Source organism: Saccopteryx bilineata, chromosome 1 (genome assembly GCF_036850765.1).
Source record: "Saccopteryx bilineata isolate mSacBil1 chromosome 1, mSacBil1_pri_phased_curated, whole genome shotgun sequence".
Lineage (NCBI taxonomy): Eukaryota > Metazoa > Chordata > Mammalia > Chiroptera > Emballonuridae > Saccopteryx > Saccopteryx bilineata.
This window is the reverse complement of record NC_089490.1, coordinates 20,227,373-20,242,837: the sequence shown is the minus strand read 5'-3', so window position 1 is coordinate 20,242,837 and position 15,465 is coordinate 20,227,373. Positions and strand designations below refer to the sequence as shown.

Sequence of the window (15,465 nt, the reverse complement as noted above, 5' to 3'; positions counted from 1 at the left end):
AGGAGCAGGAAGCATCAACTCCCACATGTGCTTTGACCAGGCAAGCCCAAGGTTTCAAACTGGCAACCTCAGCATTCCAGGTCGATGCTTTATCCATTGAGCCACCGCAGGTCAGGCAGATTTTTTTTTTTTTTTAAGAAACAAGTTTTATTTTATTTTTTTACAGAGGGATAGACAGGGATAGATAGATGAGAAGCATCAATCATTAGTTTTTCGTTGCGCGTTGCAACACCTTAGTTGTTCATTGATTGCTTTCTCATATATGCCTTGACCGCGGGCTTTCAGCAGACCGAGTAACCCCTTACTCGAGCCAGTGACCTTGGGTCCAAGCTGGTGAGCTTTTTGCTCAAACTAGACGAGCCCGCACTCAAGCTGGTGACCTCGGGGGTCTCGAACCTGGGTCCTCTGTATCCCAGTCCAACGCTCTATCCACTGTGCCACCGCCTGGTCAGGCACAGATTTTATTTTTTTTAAGTGAGAGGAGATAGTGAGACAGACTTCCCACATGTGCCTTGACTGGGTCTGATGCTCAAATCAATTGAGCCACTGGCCGCAAGAGGGGAAGAGAGAGAAGGGGGAGAGGGAGGAGAAGAAAAGCACATTATCACTTCTCATGTGTGCCCTGACCGGGTATCGAACCCGGAACATCTGCATGCCGTGCTGACGCTCTATCCACTGAGCAAACTGGCCAGGTCCCCCACACAAGATTTTTAAAAAATGTATATAACCTAGTTTACATTTATCTTTCTGCAAATTTCATATGAATTTGTAAGCTAGAACTTGTACATAAAACAAACAGTAGTTCCAACATATTTCTTTCATAATGGAGAGAGGTTGCATGATTAAAAACAAAATTACATATGGAAAATTACCATAATATATATGGTACATATATTATTAATACTTACCTGCAAAAAGTTTACAGAAGTGTTCTTGTACCACTGAAAGTAACGCCACTGTCCAATGTGCTGCAGCGAATCTTGTTAGTGACCTAAGACAGTCATCCTGAAATCAAGAGACCGGCAGATTAACAGGAAGCCAGCACAAGTACAGTAACTTATGGCACCATTTCTTCCAACAGCGTTTGCTCACTTTGTGTCTCGGTCACATTCTGGTAATCCTTGCAGCATCTCAAACTTTTATGATTACAGTATTTGTTATGGTGGCCTGTGACGAGTGACTGTTGTTGCCACTGTAATTGTTTTGGGGTGCGGCTACAGACCGTGCCCACAGACGACAGCCAGCTGGCCTGATCAATGCTGTGGATGTTCTGACTGCTCCGCTGACCAGACATTCCCTCCTCTCTCTCCCTTTCTTTAGGCCTCCGTACTCTCTCAGACACAACAATATTGAAATCAGACCACTTAATAACCCTACAATGCCTCTAAGTATTCAAGGAAAAGGAAGAGTTGATCAATGTGGCAAGTTTCACTGTTATCTTGTTTTAAGAACTTGCCACAGCCACCCGAGCCCAGCAACCACCACCCACAGCACTGGGTCAGGGCGGCCTGCCAGCGAAAAGACTACAACTTGCTGAGGGTTTAGGTGGTTTACTGCTTTAGCGATACATATATTTTAAAAAATATTCTACTTGCCTGACCAGGCGGTGGCGCAGTGGATAGAGCGTCGGACTGGGATGCGGAAGACCCAGGTTCGAGACCCAGAGGTCACCAGCTTGAGCGTGGGCTCATCTGGTTTGAACAAAAATTCACCAGCTTGGACCCAAGGTCGCTTGTTCAAGCAAGGGGTTACTCGGTCTGCTGAAGGCCCGTGGTCAAGGCACATATGAGAAAGCAATCAAAGAACAACTAAGGTGTCGCAATGCGCAACAAAAAACTAATGATTGATGCTTCTCATCTCTCCGTTCCTGTCTGTCTATCCCTGTCTATCCCTCTCTCTGACTCTCTCTCTGTCTCTGTAAAAAAAAAAAAAAATTTACTTATTGATTTTAGGGAGAAAAGAGAGAGAAAGTAGGGGAGGAGCGGGAAGCATCAACTCATAGTAGTTGCTTCTCTCTGTGCCTTGATCAGGCTTCTGGGCAAACCTGGGGTTTTGAACCGGTGACCTCAGTCAGCATTCCAGGTCCATGCTTTATCCACCACACCATCACAGACCACCCAGCAATAAGTACTTTTTAATTAAAGTATGTAAATTGTTTTTTTAAGACATACTGCCACTTACTGCGCACTTAATAGATTATAATACAGTGTAAGCACAACCTTTACGTGCACTGGGAAACCAAAGTGCTCGAGTCACTTGCTTTATCGCAACGCTCGCTTCATTGTGACGGTCTGGAAGGGGAAATTAAACCATAAACATTACTTCGGTATCATGACCGAAAATGGGTTTTACTATGAAACGAGTTAAGCTGTGCTTAAAGACACAATTCACATTTTTAGGGTTTAGTAAAAAGCAGGACTGCTGAATTGCTATTCATCACTCTGTGAACTGAGCACAATGGAAACTCACCAGTCTGCAAGGCAAAGGGCCAAACAACGGCTTATCTTCATCGCTTAAAATTCTTTCTGCAGATGAAAAAGATTAAGGTGGTAAATTTTACATTATGTACATTTCATCACAATTTCAAAGAATAGAAAAAATGGTTTTCGCAGAAAGCACAATATTGTCAGGTTTGGAAATCTTCAAGTCATTACAGAAGAATTAAATTAGGATGAAAGGTAAAAATGGAAACATATTCCCTCAACTGATAAGCTAAAACTACCACCGAAATGGTTAATTTATAAACTGTCAATTTAATATTTTGTCAGTACGCTACATTTCCTCCTTCAAAGCCTTTATATTACACTACTCACAAAAGTTAGGGGAGGCCCTGGCTGGTTGGCTCAGTGGTAGAGCGTCGGCCTGGTGTGCAGGAGTCCCGGGTTTGATTCCTGGCCAGGGCACACAGGAGAAGTGCCCATCTGCTTCTCCACCCCTCCCCCTCTCCTTCCTCTCTGTCTCTCTCTTCCCCTCCTGCAGCCAAGGCTCCATTGGAGCAAAGTTTGCCCGGGTGCTGAGGATGGCTCTGTGGCCTCTGTCCCAGGTGCTAGAGTGGCTCTGGTCGCGACAGAGCGACGCCCCGGATGGGCAGAGCATCGCCCCCTGGTGGGCGTGCCGGGTGGATCCCGGTCGGGCACATGTGGGAGTCTGTCTGACTGCCTCCGTGTTTCCAACTTCAGAAAAATACAAAAAAAAAAAAAAAAAAAGTTAGGGGATATTTCAAAAGGAATGTGAAGCAATAAAATATCCCCTAATTTTTGTGAGCAGTATATTTTTTCATATTGTTGCCCACTTTAAACATTTAAGTACAGGCTCCTACACAGAAGACATGTCAACATATGCTTGTGACCTAAAGACAGACACGACTCTGAGTCTCTCACCTATGCTCTGGATGGTGTAGGCACAACTGCCCCAGCACATTATGGGCACACGGGGATCCTCTTCATTGGGGTGAACCTTTAGTCCCACCTTGTAAGTAGCGGTTCCAAATGTTGTTAGCATTTCTTTTATGCTATCAGAATAAGGGTTCCTGAGGTGAACATGCATAGATTAGCTCAAAACAATGTGTTCACAACAATCACATGTTTCAGAACCTTAGCAGTTATCTGCTATGTTGGAACTGAACTACTTAAACTAGCTGGACAGTTGCATGCGAATCAGGAAAAAGGAGAATAGAAGATGCAGCCAAATAAAAGGGACACAGCCAGGGGAAGTCTCGGGGTGGCAGCTGGTCCTGTCTTGATTGGTGCAGGAGTATACAGGCTGTGGGCTGTGGGAGCAAGGGTCTGAGCACCTCGAAAAGATGCTGGGCATCTGAAAAAGCTATTGCAGTAGCGGGGGGGGGGGCATAACATACACAGAAAGCAAGTGTGTGGGGGAAAAAGGTAATTATTAACCATAGGAAAGACAAAATTGTCAATGGTAAGACACTTAACAGATACCTTAGTAAAAACTGCCAATTGATTTAATCAAAAACTGAAAGAACTCTACAGGGAGATGGTTTAAGGGCCGTGGGCAGGGCAGAGATAAGAGCGGAATACAAATCCGCTAGCCAGTCCCCAGAAACCGCTGCTCAACAATGACGAATCGAGAGGAGCTAATGAAGCGTTTAGCTTCCATTTAGACAGATGGAAATAAATAGCAGGAGAAACAAAATGAGAGGACTGGGAATAGGGAGGGGGACGTGGGTGGCACAGGACCGATGGTTTTTCTATTTAAGCCTTCCGGTGCTATTTTTATTGAGTTACTCAGTACGCGCCAGGAATAACTTCCAGGTGGCTTTACATTTATGATGTCACTTTATCCTCATGATACTCTACCGATGACAAACCTGAGGCACAGAGAGGGTAAGGGACTTGCACAGCTGCAAGTCAGGAAGCAGTGCTACCGGGAACCAAACCAAGCAGTCCAGCTCCAGACTCCATGATCTACTGTATACTAACTGGCTACGGCACAGAAGAGGGTAAAAACACCCTGGTTTTGATCCCAGGTTACTAAGAGGTTGGTGGGGCCAGAAGTAAAAATACGGAGATCAGAAGGAACGCACAGGATTTGGCGGGGGAGTTGAGCAGTGTGGATTTAGATGAACTGATGAGGTGTTGCCAAGGCCAGATAAAGGGATGTAGTAGAGGAGTCTGCATGCCGACCAGGAGGGGTTGGTGACAATGAAACATGCCACGTGGTTCTTAGGTTTTGATTAATATACCCATAATAAATTTCACCGTGTAATGCTTCCACCTCAGTAGTCAAGATCAATGTCCTATTATATTTTGCTCCTTGGCTTATAAATCATATTCTCACTGACTGTTAACTTAGTTTTTCATTGCAAGTGGGCCCAACTTGAAAGGAATAAAATAATACACTCACTTAGGATGAAAATCAGGCCTAAACCCTTCAGGGAGCTGCAATTCATCCATATTTTCTGAATTCTTGGAAGAGGCACTATCTACAGAAACAAGTATTTCATATTATTATTATTCATCAGTCCACAATAGTTCTGTGCATTTCCACCATAAATTTCATTTTAAATATAGATCAAAGAAGTTAAAAATAACAGGAAAAACTTCTATTTATAAAAACTTGCATAACATGCATTCAAAGCTCTGATCAAGACACCTTCTCAGTCATCTGTGCTTTTCCTAAGAGCAGAGCCACCAGAACACAGCTAGAGAAGATAGGAAGGGAAGAGTGTGCTATTTTGTTTTCATAAAAATCAGTGATATAAATTCTGCTCGGATTGCTTTTCCTGCGGTCAACATTGCAGTGCATACTGTGAAACTTGGGAAGCCTTTGGTAATGCCGAGGACACAATGAGTTAGGCCTCCGAGAGCTGAAGCTAGCTCTGGGATAGTCAGTTACATCCCCCACCCCCAGAGGCTCTTCAATAAAATGGGGGAGTGAGAAGTTTTATTACAAATGTCACATGAGTCTGTGTGTTTTCAAGGAATAAGAAGTAACAGAGTCAAGTCAAATTTAGTTCATTAAGACAAAGAAAATTAGAGTAAGTCAAATTTTAAAATGAGAGGTTTCATTTAAAATATAAACAATTCTTTTGGGAACTAAATTTTCCAACAATCTCAGACTTTAGGGAAAAATGAAAGCAGATTATTAGAACTTACTAGAAATACTTTCTTCTTTCCTAAGAATCTGTAATGTTTTTATTTGCTGAGATATGGTTCTAATCCACTGAGTCAGATTTGGTTGGTCTGAAAAACTTAACCTGCTAGAAGAGATTATAGAGAGTATTTAGTAGTCTGTTGTTGTTGCTTAGTTTAAAATACAAAAAGACTCCTTAAATGATCATGGGCATATTTTAAACATACTTTTGCCAATGGAAATAAGAACATACATTTGTTACTATGATGCTAATAACATTATTTGTCAAAAATTTTACTCTTTTTCAGTATTAAAATTTGCTAGTATTTCTTAAATATGACAGTCACCACACCACCACTAATATATATTTATTGAGTGCTTATTGTGTGACAAGCACCTAGTAAAGCATTTAACAGTATTAGATTTAATACTCAAAATATTCATATGAAACAGTTTATATTTTTGTCCCCATTTTACAGATGAGGAAACTGAGGATTAGAGCTATGTAACTTGACTAGGCCATACAAGGAACTGATTTGGCATTCGCATACAGTTATATCAGATTTCAAAGCCGGTTTCTTCATAACTATGTGATAACTGGCTCTTAAGGAAAAAATATAAAACCTAGACTATAAAAGTGAGGTGAAATCCAACAAGGGTGTTCTTCCTTCTATGCAGTGAATTCTTAATCTAAAAATGATTAATTTATCAGTTCAAATGCAGATAGGTCAATACCATGATATTCTTTTGTGATTAAAAAGCATAAACTTATACCAAATCTAACAACATTTAAAGAACATTTTGTGGTAGAATAAATTAAGACACCAAAATTTGAACTTCTATAATTAATGAGAAAAAAAATTACTTTGTTTTGAATTGAATCCAAATAGCACAGAAGTTAACAATTAATTCATATTCGTAAAACTTAAATTACTATTTGTGCATGTAAAGTAGATAAAATAATTCTTTTTCTTAATTGATTTTTTTTAAGGTGGAGGAGAGAGAAAAACATCAATCTGTTTTGTTCTACTCAATTATTTTTTTTAATTCAGTGAGAAGAGGGGAGGCAGACTGACTCCCACATGTGCCACAACCGGGATCCACCCAGAAAGCCAACTAGGGGCGATGCTCTGCCCAATTGGGGCGCTGCTCCATTGCTCAGCAAATGAGCTCTTCTCGGTACCTGAGGCTAAGGCCATAAAAGCATCCTCAGCACCTGGGGCCAACTGTTCCAATCGAGCCATAGCTGCAGGAGGGGGGGAGGAAGAAGGGGAGGAGAGAGAGAAGCGAGAGGGGGAGGAGAAATAGATGGGTGCTTCTCCTGTGTGCCCTAACTGGAAATCGAAAGTGGGACATTCATATGCCGGGCCGACACGCTTAACACTGAGCCAACCAACCAGGGACTCATCATTTTTTTTTTTTTTATATTTCAGTTTTAGAGAGCAAGAGGAGAGTTGAGAAACATCAACTCACAGTTGCTTCACTTTAGTTGTTCATTGATTGCTTCTCATACATGCCTTGACTAGGGGTCTCTAGCTGAGCCAGTGACCCCATGCACAAGCCAGTGACCCCTGAGATCATGTCGATGATCCCATGCTCAAGCCAGCAACCCTGCGCGCAAGTTGGTGAGCCAGTGCTTAAGCCAGTGACCTTGGTGCCTTGAACTGGGGACCTCAACATTTGGAGTCAATGCTCCATCTACTGTGCCACTACTGGTCAGGCACTGTTCCATTCATTATGCACTCATTGGTTGGTTCTTGTATATGTCCTGACCAGATACTGAACCCGGTCATATTATGAACTAAATGCTCTAACCCACTGTATTATACCTAGCCAGTGCCTAGATACCACAATTCTAAACTGAGAAATGCAAATCGGATTTAAACAGTAGACAGTATCAAATTCACATTTTGAAATAAGTTATACCTATTAACTAGAAGCACTCCCCAAAATTATGAAATGACAAAACTTTCCATTTTAAATACACCAACAGATTTTCATTGTTTTGGTGTAATCCCTGAAGCTATTATTAGCCAGGAGTTTGCAAAAAATGACATTTAATTGTTAGAATAGTCAATAAAGTCAGTTAGAGCTGCTGCTCTCTCCCCTATCAAATTACTGAGCATCTCTTGAAAAGTATGAGGGAGATACTTCTAGGAGAGATCCTAGAAATAAAGGCAGTTTTCATGAATACAGAGGAATTTCTATCTTCTATAGTATATTTTATAGATAAAGAAGAAACCACTAAATTTTGGCCTGGCCTGGCCTGACCTGTGGTGGCGCAGTAGATAAAGCATCGACCTGGAACACTGAGACTGCAGGTTCGAAACCCTGGGCTTGCCTGGTCAAGGCACATACAGGAGTTGATGCTTCCTGTTCCTTCCCCCCTTCTCTCTTTCTCTCTCCTCTCTCTCTAAAAATGAATAAACAAACATCTAAAAAAAAACCAAGCAAAACCAAAATATTTTACAGGCCTGTAAGAAATGACTAAAAAGTTTGGAATGTATCTGGAAAACATTATACAATTAGAGAGAGTGACTTCCTCACAACCCTGTTTATTATTTCATTATCTTCGAGGGCAGCTGCTGAAGAAGGGCTCACGAGCACGGCGTACCTGCTACAGGCGCCCCGCGGCGGCGGCAGCAGAGGGATGACGGTGTTGCTCAAGCACTCACACAGGGGGCACAGGAACTCGCCGTTCTCCACGTCGTAGCTCGTATGTAAGCGCAGTCGCTGCTGCCTCCGCTGTTCTTTAGCTTGAACGGAATCAAAATACCTTCACAATTAGAAAACACGAGGCATCAAAAACGGTAAGTTTGTTCAATGAGAGCCATAAGCTTCAACATTCTAAGCAATCTGTTCACACAAATAATCCACAAATTAAAATATTAAAATGAACAAAATTACTTTAACACTTTTACTTTATTTTTTGAGTTGCTTTAATGATCAAAATGGGCTCTAAGAGTTCTACAACAGCACAGTAAAAACAATACTGTCTTTCAAAGAAGCAGCCACAAAGCAGTGAACTTGGTTCCAGTGTGCTCTGGTCACTGCCGGGCGGTGGCTCCTCGCCAGAGCAAGGTCATGGGAACTCCGTAAGCGCAGTGCCAGGACAGCGGGGTTGGTTTGCTGGTTTTACAGAAGCAAAGAAAGACCAAGGCAGAGCAAGTCTGAGGTTATCCCAGCTTATCTCAGGAGCCAGGGCGATCTCAGGAAGTAAAGGCAAGAACTAACACCTCCAGAATCCCAGCGCTGTCCCCCTCAAAAGACATTACCCTCCAGGGTTTATCTCACTAAAAATCATCTTTATCCAGTTTGTTAGTCAATACATATCGCCACATTAAAAAATATATTTGATATGCTATGAAATTTCTGTCATTCCTTTACATATATAACAAAGCAAATCAATTTTAATTGTTATTTATTAGGTAGTGATATGGGGTTTTTCTTTAACATCTTTAACAAGTTTTTTCTCCCTTTTTCTAGAATGGAATGTCCTTTATATACGAATTCAATTTTGAGCCTTCGAATGAGCTTCTCTTGACTAATGTAAAGATGGTCTTACCTTTGCCAACAATGGGCATGCATGATGTGGCCACAGCTACCAGTGTGTGTTCCGCAAGACAGATCAGGGCGCATGAATAGTGGGTCATATGTTTCTACGTTACAAAACAAGAAACAAAGCATTTAATTTTCCTATGACAAACGTGAAAATTTAAATTGTGAAATCCTTTTTATTTTTTTAAGCGAGAGAGAGAGGAAGAGAGAGAGGGATGGAGGAAGAGAGATGAGAAGCATCAACTTGTAGTTGCAGCCACTTTAGTTGTCAGTGATTGCCTTCTCATACGTGCCATGACTGGGGGACACCAGCTGAGCCAGTGACTCCTTGCTCAAACCAGTGACCTTGGGCTCAGGCCAGAGACCTTTGGGCTCAAGCCTGCGACCCCATGCTCAAGCTGGTGAACCCGTGCTCTGGCTGGATGAGCCTGCACTCAAGTCAGCGACCTTGTGGTTTTGAACCTGGGTCCTCCACATCTCAAGTCACTGCTCTACCCACTGTGCCAGCACCTGGGTCAGGCTAAATTGTGAAATCCTTGACACCTGACCTGTGGTGGCGCAGTGAATAAAGCGTTGACCTGGAATGCTGAGGTTGCTGACTCCAAACCCCAAGCTTGCCCGGTCAAGGCACACACAGAGAAGCAACTATGAATTGATGCTTCCTGCTCTTCCCACTCCCTGCTTTTCTCTCTCCTTTCTCTAAAATCAATAAATAAAAATCTTTAAAAATAAAATTAAATTAAAAAAAGAACTAATGGGTACTGTGGGTTTGCCATATGCCAGCCACTTCAAAAAAAAGAAAAAGAAAAAAAGAGAGCTACTTGGATAAGGGCTTGTAAACTTGAAATGAAATGCTAGTTTATTCCTTTCCTCTGAGATAGCAGTCACTTGTGCAAGACCCTGGATTATTTAGAAAAAAGCAGGACCCTCTAACTTTCATCACCTGAAGCAAATAAAATACCCCTCAATTGTTAACCAAAATTGGAATTCTGTATTTAAGTACATCTGATCTTTTGAACATATCAAAATCTCAGCACTGAGACTCCCACTCCCTCCAAAAGCCCTGAGCTCAGTAAAAGGGATATTCTTCACCCAGCTGCCTTTCATACTTTCAGGGCAGCTGAATCTCAGTGATCTCTGGCAAACAGATGTGTTGTCAGCAATGGGGCGCCCCCTAGAGGAGATTCTGCTTAACATCACCACGCAGAGAAGAACCCCAGTCAACGTCCTGAGTTAAAGAGGCAGCCAAGTATCCAGGACAGCACCCCAGGCCAGAGGGGGAAGGGGCTCGGTTGCGGCTCTGGTACTATTTTTTTCTAGTCACAGGAGATGGAAAATAAAGATGCTCATAAGATGGGTACCTGGTTTATTTTGGTGTTTTTTGAGTTCTTTGTATAAATTAGTATGATTTTAGAAATTTTTTAACATTCTAGAAAGAATTACTCAAGTTTCAATTTGCTTTATATAACAGTGAAACTATCACAGCATAAAGAAAATATGCTTACAGGCAGCCAAAAATTTTTCTTCATGAAATAACCAACTAAATGAACTTAGTGACTTTATCTTTGACCTGGATTAAATGATAAATCGTCCAGTTCAAATGACCATTTTATAAGACGAAAACAGGTCAATCTTTCCTAACTAGGTGCCTGAGGGCCACACTGTGCCGCTGTTCCTTACGGAGAGAAGGCAAGCTTACCAGTGGGGTTTCAAACCTCCTTTGAACCCTACAATGTGAAAGACACTACTAAATAAGTACTCTGGAAATCCCACGAACAGTTCCTACTCCCAAGCAGTTTACTGGTATTGTGAGGTGTGTGCACAAACAACTAAGAGGAGAGACATAAAGGTGTCTGTCTGTGGTGGACATGGGAACGTGCAGCCTAGATGCCCCTGTACGAATGAATTATTTACCCCTCAATAACTGGAAGATGGGCCCTGGCTGGTTGGTTCAGTGGTAGAGCGCTGGCCCGATATGTGGAAGTCCTGGGTTCAATTCCTGGTCAGGGCACACAGGAGAAGTGCCCATCTGCTTCTCCACCCCTCCCCCTCTCCTTCCTCTCTGTCTCTCTCTTCCCCTCTCGCAGCCAAGGCTCCAGTGGAGCAACGCTGGCCTGGGTGCTGAGGACAGCTCCATGGCCTCCACCACAAGACACTAGAATGGCTCCGGCTGCAACAGAGCAATGTCCCCTTATGGGCATGTCAGGTGGATCCTGGTCAGGCACATGTGGGAGTCTGTCTGACTGCCTCCTCACTTCTAACTTCAGAAAAAGACAAAAAAACAAACAAAACCAAGAACCTGGAAGACACTCAACTGTCATTCTTCTTTAAGGGACGACTGCTTTGCTCAAGGTCACACCTCTTTTCAGAGGTCTGCCACAACCAGTCACTGATCAGTCTCCAGGTACAAACACCCAGCCCCCTAACCCCAACTCAGGACACTCTGAAGCACTCCCATGGGGCTAGCTGAGAGCTACTGGGGACCTCTTAATCTTTCCCTTGCCTAAACCTGCTTCCTTCTCCTCCATCCCACACATATCGATGCCATGGCTCTCCCTACTATATGTCCTACACAGGAATCTCTATCTCAAGAAGCTGCTTTCTGGGGAATGCTCTGAGATATTTTCACTACTCTAAGTCAGAATTTGGCTCAGGGATTAGGTAACACACAATTGTTCTCAGGAAAGCACACTTTGGATCTGCTCATGAGACAACGATTGTTGTTTCAGTATGTCAACTGATTGACAAATGTGCTGGAAATGGGAGACTGTTCAGTAGCAAAGCATGTTAATGTCATATCACAAAGAAAAGCTTTTCTCTGAACCCCTGCTATTCACCAAATATGTAATTGAGAAACAATCCTTAGACTTCTGCAATGTCTCCACATCTGTCAAAGGAGAAACTTCTGCCCAAGTTACCTAAGACACCGTCAAGTCCGTGGAGCTATTAGAGTAATAAATGTCTCTACGTCACCTCCCACACCAAGTGGCAGGCACTACTAAAGGAGGACAGGACCATGCTATGACTTACCTGGATCCTGAATGACTTTACTTCTGTTTTTTGATAACACAGTTGATCTTTGAACAAAAGCTGCTAGGACCATGGCCTTGCTTTCCACCTTCACCTCTTGCTCCTCTTGACACAATATACAGGTAACAAACTGTCTTTGTTTAGGGACCTGAGTTTGTGCCGGGCCCAATGCTGTAAGTGTCGTATCTGAAACCATAGGGCTGCAATGAAAGGTTATGAGTATAATTAATGAGCCTAAGAAGTTCCTACACAACATAAAACAGTGATTGCCAGGTATGCACATGTTAAACACGCGTGGTTTCAACGACTGCCAGAATCTCTATGTATCAAACCATCCCCCTTTAATCCTCACAGCACTACGGTGTGCAGCCAGAAGCCACCTGCTCAGTTACCTGAGCCCAGTGTCCTCGTTCTTTTATGAATGCCAAGGGTCTTCTGTATAACATTTAGACAGACACATGAATTATCTTATCTACAGTCAGAGACACACTCATAAACACATACTAAAAACTCATTTTTCTAAGATGAATTCCTCTAACTGAAGGCTGCAAAATTGACCTCTCAATCTTAGTTACTTTAGGATTAAAAGTGTACTTACAAGAAAAAACATCAAACTCTGCCCCAGCTGAGACTCAATGGTCAGGAGGTGAGCAAGTTTGAGTTTCAGAATGCTCACCTGTGATCGAGGACCGCAGCGTTGGAGGCATCCAGCCCCAGCGTCTGCTGGAAGAGCTCCTTGTTCTCGTCGATGAAGTGCCGCTGCATCTCGGACATCTGCGCCATGATCTTCTCTCTGCGCAGGCGTGCGATCTCCGCTTTCCGCTTCCTCTCCGCTTTGTCTTTGTCTCGCGAACTCTGAAATTATGCTTCATTCAATTAGACCATTAGACCATTAAATGCTAAATGCACTGTTTCCTCCCCAAAGCAGGTATCTTCATTATATAAGGTCTACCGGAAAGTTCTGTCCGTTTTTGGAATAAAACAAAATACAAATTTTTCTTACCGCCAATAAACTTTATTAAATAATATAATTGCCATTATTATTAATGATTTCTTGCCAGCGTGAGGGCAATTTGTATATCCCATTTTTGAAAAATGTTTTATCTTTTGATGTGAAAAATTGAACCAGTGCTTGTTTGATATCTTCTTCATTTTTGAATTTTTTGCCCCTCAAAAAATTTTGTAAGGACAAAAACAAGTGATAGTTGGAGGGTGCTAAGTCCGGGGAATATGGTGGATGCAACAGACATGCTTCTGTAGCATTTCTTCCTTGTTGAAATTCGTAAAAATTACAGTGGCGTAAATGAACTTTATCAGTAGCCATGGGTACACTATTGCTTCACACTTAAGACTAACGTGAATCAACTTTGTTTTAGTTAATTTGCTACGTCAGTATGTATACATTAAGTGATAAAAATAGAGAGGCACACATGCGCCAAATAAACGTGCTTACATGTTGAAACTTATTGTGACAGAAACGAACAGAACTTTCCGGTAGACCTTATAAATACTAATTAGAAACTGTTCTACATTCTTACTTTTCTAAACAAAAGATTTCTTAAACTAAATTGTTAAAAAAAAAAAAAGGCAGACCAAAAGAACTGCTGTAACTAATACAGATAAACAAGTAGCAGAGCATTGCTGAGAATTAAAATATTTGCTAATAACTTATTGCAGATAAACTCATACAGTGAACTTGCTACAGTTTATCAGTGTCACCATGCTAAGTGTTACCACACTCGACTTCTAATACCTCCTCCATTACGGTGCCTTCTGTTTCCGCCACAGGGCTGGTGGATGAGCTCTCCCTCATTTTCTTAATAGCATTAAAAGTCTACAAAAAAAGTGCATCAGTTATTCCAAAGCTATGAAACATTTTCAAATTTTAAAGTTAAATACTTAATGATTCCTGCAAAAAGCAAGAGCAACGCAGGCAATTTTACCTTTAATATCCACCTAATCATATCCTTGTGGACTTCCAGGTAGGGAGCGTTCTGCAGTGTCTCCAGCATGGCTAGTATGCTAGGAGAGTTGTTTGGGGCTTCACCAGGTTCTAGGGTAGAACAAATAAAAGGTGTGATAACAACAGTTAACACTTTGTAGAGTTTATTACTATGCACAAGATAAATGAAATTGCTTATAATATTTACTTAATCACTTGATTACTGCTCTATGTATTGGAATTTTAGTACTTTTTTTTTTTTGTATTTTTCTGAAGTGAGAAGGTGAGGGGGAGGTGGGGGCAAACAGACACACTCCCACATGCCCCTGACCAGGATCCACCCGGCATGCCCACCAGGGGGTGATGCTCTGCCCATCTGGGCCTTTGCTCTGCTGCAATAGGAGCCATTCTAGCACCTGAGGCGGAGGCCATGGAGCCATCCTCAACACTGGGACAACTTTGCTCCAATGGAGCCTTGGCTGTGGGAGGGGAAGAGAGAGAGAGAGAGAGAGAGAGGAAGGAGAGGGGGAAGGGTGGAGAAGCAGATGGGCACTTCTCCTGTATGCCTTGGCCGGGATTTGAATCCAGGACTTCCACACGCCAGGCCGACGCTCTACCGCTGAGCCAACCAACTAGGGCCTCAGTACTTCTTGAGGAGGTGATATATTTGTACTTTACCAATAACAACTAGAATGCTTTAATTTTTCAAAACTGACATCTTATACCAAATGATTATTTTAATATAGTCTCTAGCAAAACTAAATAAAAGCCCAGCTAAAAAGTCTACCTGAGATTCTATAAGTCTAAGAAACTGAATTAGGATCATCCTTTGTGCTTAAATATACCTACTTGCTTTGACCTTTTCTTTAATAAGATCTAAATTATTTAAAAAAAAAATCTTCCTCTAGAAATTACTTATTTGAGGAAAAGACAAAAAAATCAAGTCCATATTCTTTTTGTGTGTGTGTGTGTGACAGAGACAGAGAGAAAGACAGAGAGAGGGACAGATAGGGACAGACAGGAAGGGAGAAAGATGAGAAGCATCAATTCTTCATTGCAGCACCTTAGTTGTTCATTGATTGCTTTCTCATATGTGCCTTGACCGGGGGGCTATAGTAGACCGAGTGACCCCTTGTTCAAGCCAGAGACCCTGGGCTCAAGCTGGTAAACATTGCTCAAATCAGATGCCCCCGCGCTCAAGTTGGCGACCTCAGGGTTTAGAACCTGGGTCCTCTGCGTCCCAGTCCGACGCTCTATCCACTGCTCCACCGCCTGGTCAGGCTCAAGTCCATATTCTTAAGAGTACATTAGCTAATTTAGTTTTATAATAAGAAATGTCC

General features: G+C 42.2%; 2 protein-coding genes across 5 annotated transcripts in view; both read right to left on the bottom strand.

Moving 5' to 3' along the window:
- Window positions 1–15,465, bottom strand: part of UBR2 (ubiquitin protein ligase E3 component n-recognin 2) — a 107,748-nt gene that overhangs the window by 16,326 nt on the left and 75,957 nt on the right. For 2 of the 4 annotated variants that reach the window (XM_066248704.1, XM_066248612.1), the window contains exons 27-37: window positions 14,127–14,236; window positions 13,937–14,017; window positions 12,860–13,038; window positions 12,184–12,383; window positions 9,161–9,254; window positions 8,210–8,371; window positions 5,619–5,722; window positions 4,867–4,945; window positions 3,381–3,529; window positions 2,470–2,525; window positions 909–1,005 (exon numbers count right to left, since the gene is read on the bottom strand). In XM_066248704.1, the coding sequence (XP_066104801.1) occupies window positions 909–1,005; window positions 2,470–2,525; window positions 3,381–3,529; window positions 4,867–4,945; window positions 5,619–5,722; window positions 8,210–8,371; window positions 9,161–9,254; window positions 12,184–12,383; window positions 12,860–13,038; window positions 13,937–14,017; window positions 14,127–14,236 (1,311 nt within the window). Of the gene's footprint in view, window positions 1–908; window positions 1,006–2,469; window positions 2,526–3,380; window positions 3,530–4,866; window positions 4,946–5,618; window positions 5,723–8,209; window positions 8,372–9,160; window positions 9,255–12,183; window positions 12,384–12,859; window positions 13,039–13,936; window positions 14,018–14,126; window positions 14,237–15,465 lie in introns of those variants that run through there. The other 2 variants (XM_066248785.1, XM_066248878.1) reach the window with 2 other exon arrangements.
- BICRAL (BICRA like chromatin remodeling complex associated protein) overlaps window positions 1–15,465 on the bottom strand; it is a 215,157-nt gene that overhangs the window by 174,684 nt on the left and 25,008 nt on the right. The window lies entirely within an intron of this gene.